General features: G+C 39.9%; 1 protein-coding gene across 2 annotated transcripts in view; it reads right to left on the bottom strand.

Moving 5' to 3' along the window:
• LOC113479003 (neuropeptide-like protein C4orf48 homolog) overlaps positions 1–16981 on the bottom strand; it is a 36830-nt gene extending 19849 nt beyond the window's left edge. The window contains exons 1-3 of one of the 2 annotated variants that reach the window (XM_026846561.1): positions 16862–16981; positions 9210–9386; positions 7029–7106 (exon numbers count right to left, since the gene is read on the bottom strand). In XM_026846561.1, the coding sequence (XP_026702362.1) occupies positions 7029–7087 (59 nt within the window). In that variant the 5' untranslated portion in view covers positions 7088–7106; positions 9210–9386; positions 16862–16981. Of the gene's footprint in view, positions 1–2069; positions 2129–7028; positions 7107–9209; positions 9387–16861 lie in introns of those variants that run through there. The other variant, XM_026846562.1, reaches the window with a different exon arrangement.
• Positions 16982–17020: the final 39 nt, after the last annotated feature.

Below are 17020 nucleotides of genomic sequence, written 5' to 3'. Positions count from 1 at the left end.
AGACTTGTCAGTTTTGAGCGTAGCTGTGAACTACAGATGCTTTTAAAAGAAGGGATAGAGGAAAATAGATTCCCATTCAAAATAGAACCTGTGCTCAATGTCTATTCCAGGTCTAAAAAGGTCTGAGATTTACTAGTCATACAGACAATTTTCCAGCTGCACTAACACTGAGGAAGGGAGAAAACATGCTGAGGTGCTCTCTGCCCTTTATCTTTCAAGCTGGTTTGAAATCTCCGAACAGAAATATTTCCTCTGTTTCTAGAGACCAGCTGTTCAATGAGAGGTGGGAAATGGAGGGAGCAACAGACAAGCAGCTTTGAAATCTGCTCATATTGGCATGGTTGGATTCTATTAACTCATCCCTTGGCTGACAGCATGTAAAATATAAGACAATTCACAGAGGATTTTCCCACCTGTGTATTTGTAAGTACACAGAAGAAAATTATAGTCCCTTTTTGCTGTCTCTGCAGTGATAGACATTAAAGCAAGTATAACTGGCAAGGGGCATCCTTCATTCTGAGTAATGGATTTGCAGTGGCTGGAGCCCACCATGTGTGCCACCTTTTGTTGGTTATCATCTCCTTCAGAAGCCAATGTTGACACTGGGGAAAGGTGACTGAACTGAGGACAAATTAAATAGGAAGGCAAGTTGAAGGCACTGACAGGTCAGGAGCAGCCACTCACACAATGGAGAGCAACAGAAATACTGCACAGTAAACCACCCACCTGCTGCTGTGGTGCCGAGGACCATCTTGATACAATCACCACATCAAAATCCTGAATACTCCCTCAAAGGCATCTTTATTTATGAGAGACCCAGACTAAAGCCTGAAAATCCTCCTCCATATGGGCTTTTACATGGCCTCATTGCTATGTATATTTTAGTACTTTGCATTCATGTGCTGGACTAACATCATGTAAATTTTCATATAAGTATTCTTGTTCCTCTTCCACTCTTGTGAGGGAGAATGTGATATTTGAGGAGCTTTTTTAGTTAAGTGTATGATGTTTCTGTGTCAGAGACAGCAGACCAAAAACTCGCTCTTCTATTTGGTGGGATGAGTAATAATTTAAGATGATCCTTAAGTCTGTGAGCCAATCCCCAAAAAGCACTAGCAGTTATGATTGAAACTGAGACATGCTCTCAGCCACCTAAGCAACCTTCCCTGCATCTGTATCTTGCTTGTCAGCACCAGCTTCCATGCCATTCTCCTTAATTCTCCATCCAGCCCTGTCTACAAATTGTCTTTCTGCATTGTCTGACCTATGGACAGCAAAGACAGGAGGTATAGTGCCATGTGGGATTGCTGCTCAACCCTGCCCATACTTACAAGCTGCAGCACCCAGATGAACTAAATATAATCTTATAATTTCAGAAAAGCTTCTGGACTTAGATTGGATGGCTGCTGAGGCTTGTAGTTAGGGCATTTCTTTATAAGCATCTATGAAGTTGGGGCCTGAAAGTGACCCTAAAGTTTTCTGTAATTATCTTATTATGTAATATTCTTATCCTTTTGGTGCATCTATTCTCCAGCTGGCAAATGGGGCTAACTGAAGTTCTCAACTCTCTCAAGTTGAAAGGCTTTATTTACCCTGGTGGTAAAAAGCTTCATACTGCCTCACAAACAGTTCTGTTAACCCTTGCCAACATCCCAGAGCAGTGTCATTTACAGTTCCCAGGACAGGACATGGAGCAGCTGAGAAATCATGACTGAGATCCTTAGTTTGAGTATGAGAAGGCAGTGCAGAGAGCAGGAATCAGTTTGATATGTGTGGGGGTGTTTTGAGTTGTTAAGGACACACGCTGCAGTGTTCTGTAGCACTCGTGTTTCTTGAGGACTTGTGTCATTGTGCCAAGTATACAGTACTCCTGCAGATCTGAGAGCAGGTTATGTTTCAGAATGCTTTCCTCTGCCTCCAGATCTCTTTACCAGCCAAAATGGGAAATGGGTGTCTCTGGGCATCATTCCAGAAGCCTGTGAAATGATGCACTCATGCAGCAAAACTCAACTGGAATGTTCATGTCCCTTTCACCTTGGTATTTGCACCACATAAAGTATTTGCCTTACCTTTGCTTCTGCTTTGGATGTCCACTGGCCTTTTGTCTATTTACCAAAGCAGGAAGTACCTAAATAGGAACAAAACTGAGTTAAAGTCTGACAGATCAATAACATCTGCCAGATACTATTGGCTCGGGCTTCTTATCAACCATTACTGTTAATAAAAGTGTTAAGCTCTATAGATAGGTGTCCCTTCTGAAGTTACAACACTGTGCTGCAATTTAACCCTTCTTCACATTTCCAAAAGTCAATCAGGCTGTCATTGAAACAATAGAATAAAATCACCAGTCCTTGATCTATTCCTGTTTCTATTTAAAGGTTATGAACAGTTGATTTCACATAAGATCTCATCAGCGTTCCTTAGTCAGCATGATTGTTCTGGACTGCCTGGCATTCCCACAAACTGATCAAGTAAGGTTATTTAGGAGCTTAGAGATAGGATGGGTGGAAAGGGAAAGTAGACAATATGCTGCCACCTTTTGGTTATAGAAATGAGAACAGGTATTATCTGGCAGATCTATCTAGTGGAAATTAAAAGACATCCATGCTTGTTTTCTGTAATAAAACAATCTGATAGTGTGAGATGCATCCCTTCATGTTCTAAACTGTTGCTATGAGCTTAGCTCACATATTTCATATTTGTTCAGTCTTGTTTGGGCTAATTAATAATTATCAATCAATAATTAATAATCTATCTCATTTAAAACACATAGGGTTGGGTTCACTCACCTAAAACTAATGCTCTGCATCACTAATCTGATCTGAGGAACGTAGCTGCAGAAATAGAAGGTACAATATCTCATTAATTAGTAGCTTGTAAAATTAAGTTACTACATGTCATAACTCCCATTGGGCTACTTGCATGGACACACATAGTAAGACAGCCTGACATTTTCATCACTAGGTTCATTACCAGTATGATCAGTATGTTGCAACTTTTAACTTTACCTGTTCAAGACAGATTTTCTGTGCTGGCTTGACTGCTCAGGACCTGAACAGTATTTTGTTTGCCTGTTTATTGAAATGTTGGTTCAGCTGTGTATGAGAATAAAAGATGGAAGAATGGCCATCTTAATAAAAGAAATGCAAGATTGTTCTGTTAAAAAGTTTGTGCACCTTCTAGTTTGATGCAGAGGCTCAAAATTTAACACAGAAGCTATCTGTATCAGGAATGTGCTTCTCACTGCTCCTATGAGTCACTGCACAAATTTGGGCCAAGTGATAAGCCTTTGAAAATCTCAGTTCAAATATGTTCTGCAAAGACTTAAGGGAGCTTGTGAGTTCAAGTCCATGAATGCTGTTACTCTCAGCTTCTATGTGCCAGAGGCTCTTTACATTTACTGTGCATACAGATTCACTGAGCGTGCCTCATCCTGGGGCACAAAAATCCATCACTTCATTTTGTGTTTCTCAATGCTGACACTGAATTGTCAATCTCTTCTCCTGGCATATGGATAATGCAAAGGGGAATCCTGTCTGCCTGTACTGCAGAAGGGACAGGAATTCTCCAACCACCATCAAGGCAGTGTTGTTAGGCCTGAAATGCCCTATACCAGTGACACATTGGTCCTTGAGATCTGAAGCCCCTGATAGTCTGCAAGGTCTAGCTCTGGGAGTACTTGACAGGGTGCTGAGGGTCCCTCAGGTGGAACACCAGGACAATATGCCCTAAGGGTGTTTGGCTATGAGATCACCTTACAGAACACTGCCCATGCAACCTGTGCAGACTGCACTCTGGTGCACTTCCCACCTGGAGTAGCCCCAGTCACTCAGCCGTGAGCAAAGCTGTGCAGCAGACCTGAACTAGGTCTTTATGCCACATCATGCCATTGTTACGCTTCACACATGGGTGCTTATGCAAAATGTCCCTGTCTCATGAAAGACTTCCAGACTTTTAATATACTAATGGTGCCACCCTACACTGCTGCACCACACTCCAAGAGCTAGGAGTTAGAGCACACCCTTGTACCTCAAGGAGTTCTAGGCTCTCCTGCCATTTGGAAGAGTATCCAGAGGACCACAGACATGAGAAAGCCTCTAGGAATTATCTTGTTTATGCACTGATCTCTCATCGACAGTCCTCACAGAGGCACTCAACAGCTTCACAGACACTGTCATATAAAGATCAAGAAGCAGAAGGAGACCTACAAGAAGACTGTTGGTAGGAATTTTGAAGCAGAACAACCCCCACCTATGTGTTATCACTTCTTTAGGGGGTTTAGCTCCATCATCCATCAGGAAAAAGAAGGGAGGAATTGATTTTATCTTGCTCTTTTTAAGGAGGGAAGTGGTGCACTGATTTGTGGTGCAGTGCCATGCTTAACCTCTCAGGGTGCCAAGTATCTTTCACAGGTCAGGATCATGTCATTAGCAGTCTGGGTCAGTGGTGGGAAGCAGCCAGACACATCCTTCCAGAGGTATATGAGACTTCCTTTTCCTACCAGTGAATTCCCCTAAGCCTCTTGGCAACCAGAATTCCTTCTTCCCATCTCAGCACTCATCTTCCACACAGCTCATGAACTGTTTTTTACCCATCTTCCAAGGGTGGGATTTTTATCCATTCACCCACAAGCTCAGCACCAGCACAGACACGCCTGTTGGCTAAAGCAGTCACTAAAGCCCCATCAGGTTAGAGAGGCAGGGAAATACCTAAACCATCAGGCCTGCTAGAAATACTCGCAGGGATGGCCTTTTTTTTTTTTCTTAGTTTTCTCTCCCTCTGCAACTTTTCTATCATTTTTAGGGAAGCATATCTAGCTTGTTGGTATAGAGCTGTAAATAGCTATTCAGTGCACAGAACGGACCAGAGTATGGAGATGAGTCAGGATTGTGTAATGAATCAGATCTTGTCCAGAGGATCCTAGTTCTTTTGTTGCAGAAAGTGAACACAATCACCGCAGGAAGAAAAAAAAGTGGTTGCTGGCTAAGGTGATTGTATGCTGCTCAGAAGGACTGCATTCTATTTTTGACTTTAGCACATACTACTAAATTAGCCACTTAAAACTCATTTTTCATAGGTGGCCAAGAACTGGGTGCAGGGTTTTGTTGAAAGCCAAAATTCTAACCTTGTGCTTTTATGGCTAAAAATGTAGCAGGAATGTAATGTAATTAGCTGTAATGCTATCTTCTCCTTATTTTATGAGGATGTCATCAAAATACATTGAATACTTCATGAAACTCTAAGCTCCTACACCATTGAACAGCAGTGAAAAGTCTGTAACAAAATTACTAACTCTGTCTTCAGAGCAGGATTTGAACAGTAAGTAGTAAGGCATAGAGTCCCACATCAAGCATCAAAGAGAGAACAAAATATTGAATAGTTGTTCATTAAATGACTACCATCCTTTCTATGTGCTGAACGGGCTCATGTCATTGATGACTTTGCAATCAAATGAAAGGGGAGGCAAATCAAAGTTCTGCAAACAATACGAATTATGGCTTTATTAATTCTTCATTTTCTAACTTCAGAATGCTTGACTTTGCAGCCTTAAAAGGTTTTATGTGATTTTTGTGTGGAATTTACAGATACATTATGTAAAACAAAGCATTAAGGACTCCCTGTAGATTAAAAGTGCATTGACTAACATTTTTGAGACTTTAACCCTGATTATTGTGGATTAGTTTAAAGTATACATTTATCAGAGCAAGCTTTATCATAATATTAGAATTTCAAAAAGGTCCACAGAGTTTTGAACTAGTTGAACTAAGCAAACAGTAATGAGGCAGTGCAACTCTGTGTATAAATAGAGTTAAGACAATAATATGAGAATTATTTCAAGAGTCAGGGAAAGTGCAAATTAATATAAAGTATTTTTGTATTTTAGCTAATTATTCCTTTTGGAACACTACACTGATTAAATTATGCCTATAGCTAACATATTTGAGCATCTGTGTCCCATTGCTTCGATGCATAAAGTTGGCCCTGGGTCAATGGCACTGTAGTAAGTTGGTCTTACAGCTCCTTCTCTTGTTATCTTCATCAGTATATGTAGTTTGAGCTGTTAATAACTTTTCCTGCCTCTTAAATTCAAGCTGTAGGAGGTATAACACAATCCCAATACCAAGAAGATAACCACTGAATACCAGCCAAGAAGATAGGACCACACTTGTAAATCAGCTATTAGAACACTACGGATTTTCATGTTTATGGCTTTACACAGAAGACCTTTCTCTAGGGCCACGTTCATCTGTCTTCTACCTCACACAGCTGCCAGAATTATGTTTTCTAAAGACCTTTATCTGAATTTTCTCAAAGATGCAACAATCCTGTCATTTCTGCACATATGACTCAACTGCCCTCCTCTGAGCTTCCTCCCTGGATTCCTGCAAGCTGTTCTGAAAAGCTGGTTCTGGAATCAATTTTGTAAAGGTTTGTATGTGAATCATCAGGACCTTTAGCATTTCATCTGTGAACATTTTAACAGTGAAAAGGCAAATAGTGAATGACAGTAAAACAAAAAAACCTTAAATCCACCATTGTTTTCATGTTCATCACCACCCCATGCTTGGCTTGGGATCAGCTTTCCCTTTGCTTACTCATTCCCTGTTCTGCATTTTCCTGCCATGTTGTCAAATGTGCAAAGAACCGATTTATCCCTGCCCCACCAACATCAGCATTTTACCATGTTATGCCCCCAATTACTGTGGAAAGGTTTTGTGCAGCCTGCAGGTTAGGACTGTGCTATTTCTATTTCAATTTCAAGGCTTGAATTATAAGGGCTAGGATTAAACAGAGAGCTTTACAACATATCTGGCAGCTTTGCATTTGGAAGTTTGCAAAGAAGCTGGGTACCTGTTTCAGTGGTGTAGTTACTTTCCTTGTTCTGTATCACTTGATATGTCATTAAGATACAATTGCAGTACTGGACTTTCTGCATGCCAGTGTACAATCAGTTCCATTTAGTCACAGTAAATTACACACTCATCATTGTCCTATGAAACAGCATAGTACCAGTGAGTCAATTATACCTGACAGTCAGATGGCTCTGTGTCCAGTGTCTTCCTCTTATGCCTGATTGTCTTGCCATTAAACTCAATGCTGGTCACCTATTGAGTTAAAAAAAGTAGGATTTGAAGAGATTTTAAGAATAATGTGAAAATTGCTATCATTATTTTCTTCCAAAACATTTACTGAAATAATAAATATTTTTTGCAATTATTGGGGTTTTTTTAATTTCCTCCTTGTTTTTCTCTTCCCTCTTTTGCTATTCTCACTCCCTTCCTCCATCAGTTTGAAAACCTACGTCCATAATGTCACCTTTGAAAAGGGCTTTGAGAGCTGTAGATAAAAAACTCTTCTGTGTAAGTGTCAATACAATACATTTCAAAACATCTTTTTTCAAGGTAATTACATCACCTAACAGTAAAAAAGGGATTAACCAATTAATCTGGATTTAAACATCCCCCTGAACAACTGAAAATTGGGAAGAGTGCAACATTATTTTTAACTCCAGCTTTCTCCTCCTTGGTTTAGCTCAGTTAAATTTCGGAAGAGGAAAAATGTGAAATAAAAATCACTAATCAGATGCTGTAGAACTGAGCTAAAGACCTGCCCCATCTAGTTTTCTTACCTGGCCCTAATCATATAATTTCATCTATCCTAGTCCTTAGCTGCCTCTTTGTTAAACAGGATAACACATGTACGAATCTCACAAAATTCTGAGAAAACTTTTTATCAGGGAATGAGTCAGTAAAGTCCAATGGCAATTAGAACCATACCAACAGATATAAATAGTACACGTAAAACAAATTCATGCCTTCTAAAACATTCTGTAAATGTGTCCATTAGGACATCACCTCAGTTACTAGAACAGAACAAAAGTCTTGCTAAAGTTAGAATAGTAATTTTTTAAAAAGCAAGAAAATTCTCATCACATCAGAGTGAAACAAATCATACTAATCCAAAATCCATGGAGAAGTAAAATTGTTTTAAAATTGTTTAATTTACTGGGTCTGCAATGAACATGCAGTATCAGTTTGTACTGAGAGTAGCAATGTCTCAACAATACATAACAAATCACATACTAAGTACTGTAAGATTGTCTGCAAAAAATGCAATCTTGTAAGTTATTATTGCAGTTCTGGAGGAAATCCAGCCATGCTGAGAAAATCTGTGCTGAAAAAAAAAAGTTTGTAAGAAGAGAGATAATGTTTTATTAGACAAATATAAGGACCATAAGCCTCAAAGCTTATTTTTCCCATTACATCTGCTAAAATATATTTTCCTATAAGCCTAACCTTTCTTATAGGTTCAGAAGCATTACTTTAAAGTAAAGCATAGCAAAGAAACACTTTACTGTGGTTGATAAATATTAACAAACAAATGGACATATGAAATGACATAATAAAACATGTCCATTTGGAACACTTCCTTTGCCAGTAAAGCCTCAGATAGCTTATAAATGAAAAAGATTAGAAGATTTATAATAATTTTCACTGCTCTCTACACAGCTCTAAAACTGTGTAAAGCTATTAATTCTCCCCTGCTTATTTGGATTTTTCTCATAGCAATGAAAAGAACAAAAATTTAAAACTTTGAAGAGACACTGTAAAAACATAAAAATGGGTGGAAAAAGTTCACTGTCATGAAAAAAACTTTAAAAGCTTTTAGTTCATTTTATCTTTAAATGACTACAGTTCAAGTTCACAGTGTTCCTTAAACTATGAGAGATGTTTTGACTGCAGCCAGACTCATCAGTTATGCATATCTTGTCATGCTCTTTGGAGGTCTCCATATTTTTTTCCACTATAATCTGTGGTTTTCAAAAAGACTCCAGTTCTAAAAGCAGTATCTGAACTAACACTAGAGATCTTAATTGCCAGACACTAACTGACATTTACTGTTTATGCAGACAAGCTGGAAACCGTGTACACATTTGAAATTTATTGTGGGTGAATTTGTATTATTTTATGATTAATGATTTGCATCAAATTATATTTGTGTGTGTGTGTGTATGAATTCTCTGGCTTTATATGATCTACTATTAGAACTCCTTTGGAAAAAGTATTACTCAAATAATGCCCATTAGCCCAAGCATGTCCTACTGAAACACTATCCTGAAGCCATCATTCTGCAATAGCTAAGTGGTTCCAATGATAAAAAACCATGATTTTGCTGGCTACCCAGATTGTCCTTTCTATTGCACTTACCGATTGCCTCTACAGCCTGAACTACTGGTATTCCAGCTTCTGACACATTCCCATACCAGCAGACCTGTGTCTGTACAGCCAAGCCTGAAGTGTCAGTGTAGTCTGGTACTTAGCTCCTGATTTCATTGTCCTCAGAAAAGCAGTACATGCCGTCCCACTGGAATTCTGCCCAGCAAGCTGCACAAATACAGAAGCAAATATAAACAAATTAAGGAAACAATCAGAACATAAGCAAATACTGCCATAAGGAATCTCTCTTTTAATTATAAAAATAAAAAATACATCAGCAGTAACTCTGGAAAGCTCACTGGGTCAGGAGCTACCATTAAAAGCAGGAAATTTCTGTGGGAGTTATCAACTTCTAAATTCAAATACTTTTACTTTGTGTTGCTACCAATGTTGATACTGACCAGGATCCATAGTATGCAAAGATGGACTATGAAATCCAGGGTTTCCATTGACTCATAAACATAGAAGGAGTTTCAGGCTCAGATAGCTAGATCTCCTAAATCACACCTAGAACATCCAGCTGTATCACACATAGTGTCTCTCAAAATGTGGAATAAGGTACATACTATACAATACAATTTTATGCTAAGACTTACATACCATAATTCCTGTCTGGATATTTTAGTGTGTCCTTTCTATGCCTCCTGGGCTTTTAAATCTTCCCCAAGTGCTCAGTTTGGGATGTATGCCAAAAAAATGTACAAATTTTCAGTTCTCTTCTACTTTAATTTAGACAGTGACAAAAAAATGTTTTTTTTGAGAAAGCACAGGCTAGGCCACCAGTCTGTCAGATGGTTTAAAAATTGGCTGGACCACCAGGCTCAACTGGTTGACATGTAGCTAGTGAAGAACAGTGTTCAGCATCTTGATCAGAGGCCCAGATGATGACACAGAATGCACACCAAGCAAATTTATGAACGCCAAATTAAGAAGTGTCTGACATGAGGACTGGCAGAACCTAATTCAGGCAGATCTTGATAAATTTGAGGATAAGGTAAACAGATACCTCAAGCTCAACGGAGAATAACCCAAGCATCAGGACAGGCGGTAAACTGGCTGAGCATCAGCCCAGGAAAAGGACCAGGGGATCATGGTGATGTCTGGCCGAGCATGAGCCCATTTAAGCCAACAGTGCACTCACCCTGCAAATAAAGCAAACTGCACCCTGGACTCCATCAAGAGAAGTGTGGCAGGGAAGTTATTATCCTACACTCATTAAAACAGAGAAATTAGGAGCAAAAATTTTCACAGAGCATGACAAATTCTGCTTTAACTAAATGTTTATCTAGTATGCATAGAAAGAAAAAGACCACCTTTTCATAAAAATGGGCATAATCTAGCTGGGAAATTAGAAAGTAGCAATCCTTGCCAGAGCAGTGGGTTCCTGGCATAGTTTTCTGCCTTCAGTAGCAGGGTAAACCAATCAAGATAGTTGTAAAATGGAGGTAGTTTACGAAAAGAACGATTTAATAATGTTGCACGTGACAGCAAGTGGTGATGCAGGTCTCATCCAGACCCATAGTCTTGAATGCTGCATATAAAAAGTGATAAAAACAGAAAGAAGTTAAAGAATACTTTCTGAAACATAATAAAGAGGGAGAGAAAAGAGGAGAGAGAAACATATGTTTGTTGGCAAACAAAGTCCCTGGAGGTAACAAAGAGGGAAGCAATACTGCTCCTAGCAAAACAGCAATACAACATTTTATACAGCGTATGCCACGGGTCATCATGTAACAGACAATCCAGAATGATTCCCTGGAATCCCTTATCTAAAAAGCAAGGTCTTTTTACCCTTTAGTCATATCACCATAAGCAGAGACAATTTGAGGCACCACGCATGCACAAATATATGACTTCGAAAGAACAAGTTTATTTGTGTGTAGCACTTTGCATTTTAGGTCCTAGTGGTTTTTAAAAACCCTTAATGGTTTTTAATTTTGCACATTGTTATGCTGATTAATAATATTTGTACTGCTTGCTGCAATTGCATTGTTGTTCATTAAAAATTGAGAAGGTAATTGAGCTCTGCATTCATAGTTTTATGTTTTAAGTAACTATTTAAATGTCTCCTTTTGTTACAATAATACATTAAAAAATTTAGTAAAATCAAGAGCAGAAGAAAGGCAGTGTAAGAGGTGGCAAAGGCAAGCATTGCTATGTCAGTGGAAGCAGCAGCATTGGCTGTAGGCAGAGATGTCCAAAAAAAGCTAAAGGAATACACTTCAGCCAGCCCCGAGAACAAACACACTTCTGATGACCCTGAGGTCAAACATGGGAAGCAAATAAGACTCTAGTGAAATTGGGAAGTCCCATTAACCACCCCATATGCCCCACTAACTAGGAGGGCAGCACCTTCTTCAAAGCAGTGCCTACTCATGAAGGATGATGCATTACCACTAACCTGATTAGCTGCTGCTGAGTGACACATGGAGATGGGGGAAAGTAGAAAAGGAGCTTCCAAACAGATGGATGTTTCTGCAAGAATGGGACCTGTCACATAGGTATGACTGTCCACAGAGACTTCAAGGAAATTGTTTCATCACTGCTGATAACCTTCAGTTTTCAGGCCCCATTAGGCACTGCTAGATGTCAGAGCCCAAGAGTGGCAGTGTATCAAATGAAACTGCTCTAGAGCAAGATAGAAAGGGCTGTTTTCAGTTCTACCTCTCACTCTTCATGGGACTGATCATCTTAGGTCTGAAGTCACTACGCTATTTCGAAGTTTATTGGGGGGAAAAATAAAATCACGGAATCGTGTCGCTGAAGTGTAAGAGGGTATGATGGCAATATAAGCATAATCCTGCACACAGGTAGTCAGATGAACCACCACTGCAATAATTACTGCCCATCATGCCATGCCAATTCACAAGAGCTATATCCAGGGCGATCCTCATAACTTTTATCTTTATTTCTGCCAGAATAGAGTTATAACAGTTTCAAGAAACTTTGTTTGCCAGGGAAGGCAGCAGGCTGTCACAGCTGACACAGAGGTTACCATGAGCAAGATTCCCATCTGACTTGAGGAAGTTAGATAATCTTGTTCTGTTTGAGTAAATTCTCAGACTGTTTCCTTTCAGATCCCATCGCTATAGCAAAGTTTTAAGATGGGTCAAATGAACTCCCACACAAAATGAAAATGCATAAACTCATAATAAGGAGCATTTTATTAACTGAATCAGTATAAAAAATGTATTGACAAGTATTAAAACTGACAGTAAATACCATTTTATAAAATCATTTACTGTTTAATGATAATTGTGTATGTAAATGTAGTGAAATGGATTTCCCTTAAAATTACATGCACCTTAGACCCATTGACAAAGCTCTGTTGCCAGTTAACATAGAGAATATTAGCCTGTTACTACTATCAGTTAATCCATTAGTGTCCCTGAGAGCTCTAAAGATTTAACCTTGTAGATAATTTATGTGTCTACCTGATACCACAGGATTAAATTTGTTGCTTCGAAAACCTAGGAAACCACACTTTTTAAAAACATACTTAAATATGTGTAGAACTCCAGTTACAAAAATGAAAGTAAAATTAAAACTTCAGTAAATCTCAGTTATTCAACCTTAATGGAAATGTTGGGGGGTGGGAGGGTGTATTATATGGTAATACACAATCTACTGCTTTGTCTATCTTCTTGGGCTGGTCCCTGTCATCATGGCATGAATCACAGCCTAAAGCCTTGTTGGCTCAAAAACTGCCATACTTGTCATTGCAGGATGAGATGCCAGTGGGAATTTAGTGCCACTGCTAATGCTAATGTTGTGTTTATTGCACATGCTTCAGTGCTTCCTAAAAACACAGTAAAAGCAGCTTCTTGTTCACTGAGAGCTCAATGCCAACACCGGTCTGAAATCCCTGTCAATGCAGACTCCCTGACCAGCTGACATGCACTGCTGCTTTCCTCCGAACCAGGGAAACTCCAGGATCTCCCTCTATAACGTCTTTCTGAGTGCACAATTATTCTGAGTCTGACAGGTAACACAGCACTCTGCCTCCAGTAGTGCAGGACTAATGCACCCCAGCATATATATGTATTTCAAGAGGTAATGAGACAAACTTCAGGTTGGGAAATTCCTGGAGCATGAGTTTTGGTGTGTAATAAAGTTGTATCTCTCTTAAAACAATTATAAAGTAGATTCAAAGAGATGAATCCTTGACAGTGTCTGGTTTTAATTTGAGTACTCTCACAACCAGGCAAGTGACTCTAGGGTGCCTTCCCCTAGTCTATCTTGTAGCATACTCTAACTCTTCTCAACAATTTGATATTCAAACCACCAACTTTGAAAAAAGGGACTTTCAACTTAGAGGAGCAAACTTTTGCAGACAGTTAACTCTGTAATGCCACATCATGTGGGATATAAAGCACTTCCAGAGAAGTCAAGTACACCCTTTCTAACTAATCCCTGAGGAATGAGCACTTTTATATTTGCCATATTACTCTGAAAATCACTACTCAAGCTAAACAAAATAAATTAAAACCCAGAAAATTAAGGTATCAGTAACTAGACAAGACAAAAGCATTCTCTCACAGCTAGCTGGCACTTTGTCTTAATCTCCAGAGTGTCTGGATGCCCATTCAGTTAACAGCTGATAGGGACAAATTTGCAGGTGATAGGACTGGAGCCAAACTGACTATACAAAACCTTATATTTCAGTTACATATCACAGAATAGCTCCCTTTTCAAGCCACACTTCAGATAAGAACATGAAGTGATTACAGTACCTCAGATTAGAAGGCCATGCAGCTCAGTGCTTTAATACTTGACAGTGTCCAAAAATAGATGCCTTGAGGAAAGGACAGGAACAAAGAATAATACTCCCTTAGCTTCCATCAGTGTGCACTTCAGCATTGCCTGAGAAAGCCTAGTCCCACACAAAGTTTAACCAGAACGAAGTTACCCTTTCAAAAAATGTTCAGTCCATGTGAACTGGCAGAGGAAGGCTGTACAACTGCACACTATGGAGTTGTAGAGCATTTATCAGGTCTGATGCTTAAAAACCATTTGTGCCGTTTCACAGAACAAGGTTAACTTTCTGCATTAGCAACTGCTTGAAGACAACCAGCTGCACAACACATTGCATGTTATCTGATTTACTTCCTTCACCTGACCTTTAAAATGAGTTGGTTGCTTTTCTTCTCACATTTGAAGGTGAGAACACTTCTAGCTTTCCTTGCTTAACTAGATTTTTTGTAGTGTTTTGTAATCTCATGGATCATACATTTTCAAAAGTAGCTGATAGTAGAAAGCAGAGTTAGGGTGAAATATTAAGCTATGCATCACCCACAAGCTTGGGAAATTTTGTCACAATTGTGCCACATTGCACTTTTTTATTTTCAGAACGCTTTCTCACAGCAGAGTCCATACCCTTAAGGAAAATCAGACTTAAATCTATCAGGGGATACTTAAGGTGCAGGAACACATGCTCTCTACCCCAGGTTACCTGTAATCCAAAGCCTACTCTCTTGCCATGAAACAAATAGTTCCAGTGAACTTGACTGGATCTCGTGCTACAGTATTGTGGTTTAACCTCAGCCAGCAACTAAGCACCATGCAGCTGCTCACTCACTCTTACCCCTCCTAGTAGGATGGGGAGAAGAATAAAAAAAAAAAAAAACAACCCAAAACCTAATTGGTTAAGAATGGTATAATAACTAAAATAAAATAAGCATGTAATAATAATAATTGTAATGAAAATGAAATTTAAAAAAAAAAGAGAGAGAAAAATGAAACCCAGGACAAGTGACACACAATGTAATTGCTCACCACTTGCTGACCAACACCCCAGCAGTGATCCACCCCCCAGCCAACCCTCCCAGTTTATATCCTGAGCATTGACATTCTATGGTATTGAAAATCCCCTTGGATAGTTTGGGTCAGCTGTCCTGGCTGTGCTCCCTCCAAGCTTCTTGCATACCTGCTTGCTAGCAGAGCATGGGAAACTGAAAAAACCCTAAATTTAGGATAAGCACTACTGAGCAACAACTAAAACATCAGTGTGTTAATCAACATCATCTTGCATTAAATTCAAAACACAGCACTGTAGCAGCTACTAGGAAGAAGATTAACTTTATCCCAACTGAAACCAGGACTAAGCATCTACCTAAGTCTTAATAAAATAGATGTTAATTATATGTCTAAACTAAAACCATTCCTTTACAGCTGTTTTTTAAACCTTTTACTTTAATCCATTTCCTATTCTGTTTTAAATTTAATAATTTATCCCAGTCTCTTATTTATATTTTTTTTTTTCTGTACAAACAGATAAATAGTTACTTGTGGATAAATAATTCTCCCACAGCTATGTACTGAACTAGCATACTGAGATAGAGATCAACTGAAATTCTGGACAGAACAATTTATGTGCTAGATAAACTGTCTCAACTCTGCTTTTGCTGTTCTAAAATGTCAGCTGACTGTATACACAAGTTTTGTCTTAAACCACTTTAGAGTATACATTGATAGTACGTACAAAATGCATGTGTACTTGCACACACATTTTGAATGAATAGCTGTGGAAAAAAACCAAAACAATGTACTAATATATAATTTATTTCCTCTAAAACTTTCCACACTGATAAAAGCCAGTCTTCCATAGCACCTAACATCTGCAGACACACACCATTTTGGGTATTAGTAATTAGTAAAATGTAACACGCCACAATACCATATTAAGAAAATATAAAGCACTTCAGCAAGAATCACTCTGCTCTCTTAGAGAAATCAAGTTGTAAATAACCTCCTTTAAAGGAAGAATGTTGTAAAAATTTTTTTAAATTAAAAACCTTGAGAAGTGAATTTGCTATGCACTCCTACAACTCCCGTGCTTTAATTTCAATTAGAAAGCCACTAAAACGAACCGTTTATGCCGCACTTTGAAAACTCTTGGGTCTTCTGGGATTTAGACAATTGATTAATTTTTCATATTTAAATAACAATGAGCTGAATCATAAGGGAATATGAATGTATGCATACCAACCCCCAATTTCTGAGCGCCTACCGCTAGTGTTACAGACACTGATGCAGCCTCCCACACCTCTGAAGCACCCAGCACAAAAATCTCCAGAGAAAATTATGAAAAAGACACTCGTGTCAAATCGTAGCACCATCGGGGGGGTTCACCACCTAGCACCGCGTCGGCGAGTTGCCCTAGCTGGTTTGGACGGGAAAAAAAACAGGGGCTGAAAGGACCTGAGGAAACTGCGGAGCTGGGTGCACTTTAAGGCGCTATTAGCTGTAACAAGCTTCCCCACGATGGTAGGTGGGGAAAATGGACTGCCTTTACAACGCAGGCCGAGCAGAGAGAGCGCAGAAGGGCTACCGGTAAGGGTGTGGTGTGCCCAAGCGGGTGCCGCTGAGGGAGAGGGCTACCCGCCCCTCCGCGGACATGGGGGCTTAAGGGAAGGAGACGTGGTGCTCTGGCGAACGCTGTATCCACAAGCCCGGCGGCCGGCCCGGCCCCCGGGAAGGAAGGGCGGGCTGGCAGCGGGGGCCTCAGCCATTCTCCCGCCTTCAGCGGCAGCCACTCGACGCGCCGAGCCAGTGAGGCGGCTCCCGAGACGCGAGGGGAGGCGGGAGCCGCCGGCTGGGGGAAGGCCAGCGTTCTCCGAGGGGAGGGGCGGGCTCCGGCCTACCTCCGAGCTGTGCTGCTCGGCCCCACGTTGCCTCGGCACTCCACTCGTGGTTGCGGCCCTTTTCTGCCTAGGAGAGTGCCGGAGAAGTTAGGGCGAACTGTGAGGAACAAACGAGTCGGGGGTGACAGAGAAGCTTCTCTGCAGCCAGGCGGCGCCATC

Source organism: Athene cunicularia (assembly GCF_003259725.1).
Source record: "Athene cunicularia isolate RWA chromosome 4 unlocalized genomic scaffold, athCun1 chr4_part1, whole genome shotgun sequence".
NCBI lineage: Eukaryota > Metazoa > Chordata > Aves > Strigiformes > Strigidae > Athene > Athene cunicularia.
The sequence above is the reverse complement of the archived record's forward strand: the minus strand, read 5'-3'. Positions and strand labels throughout refer to the sequence as shown.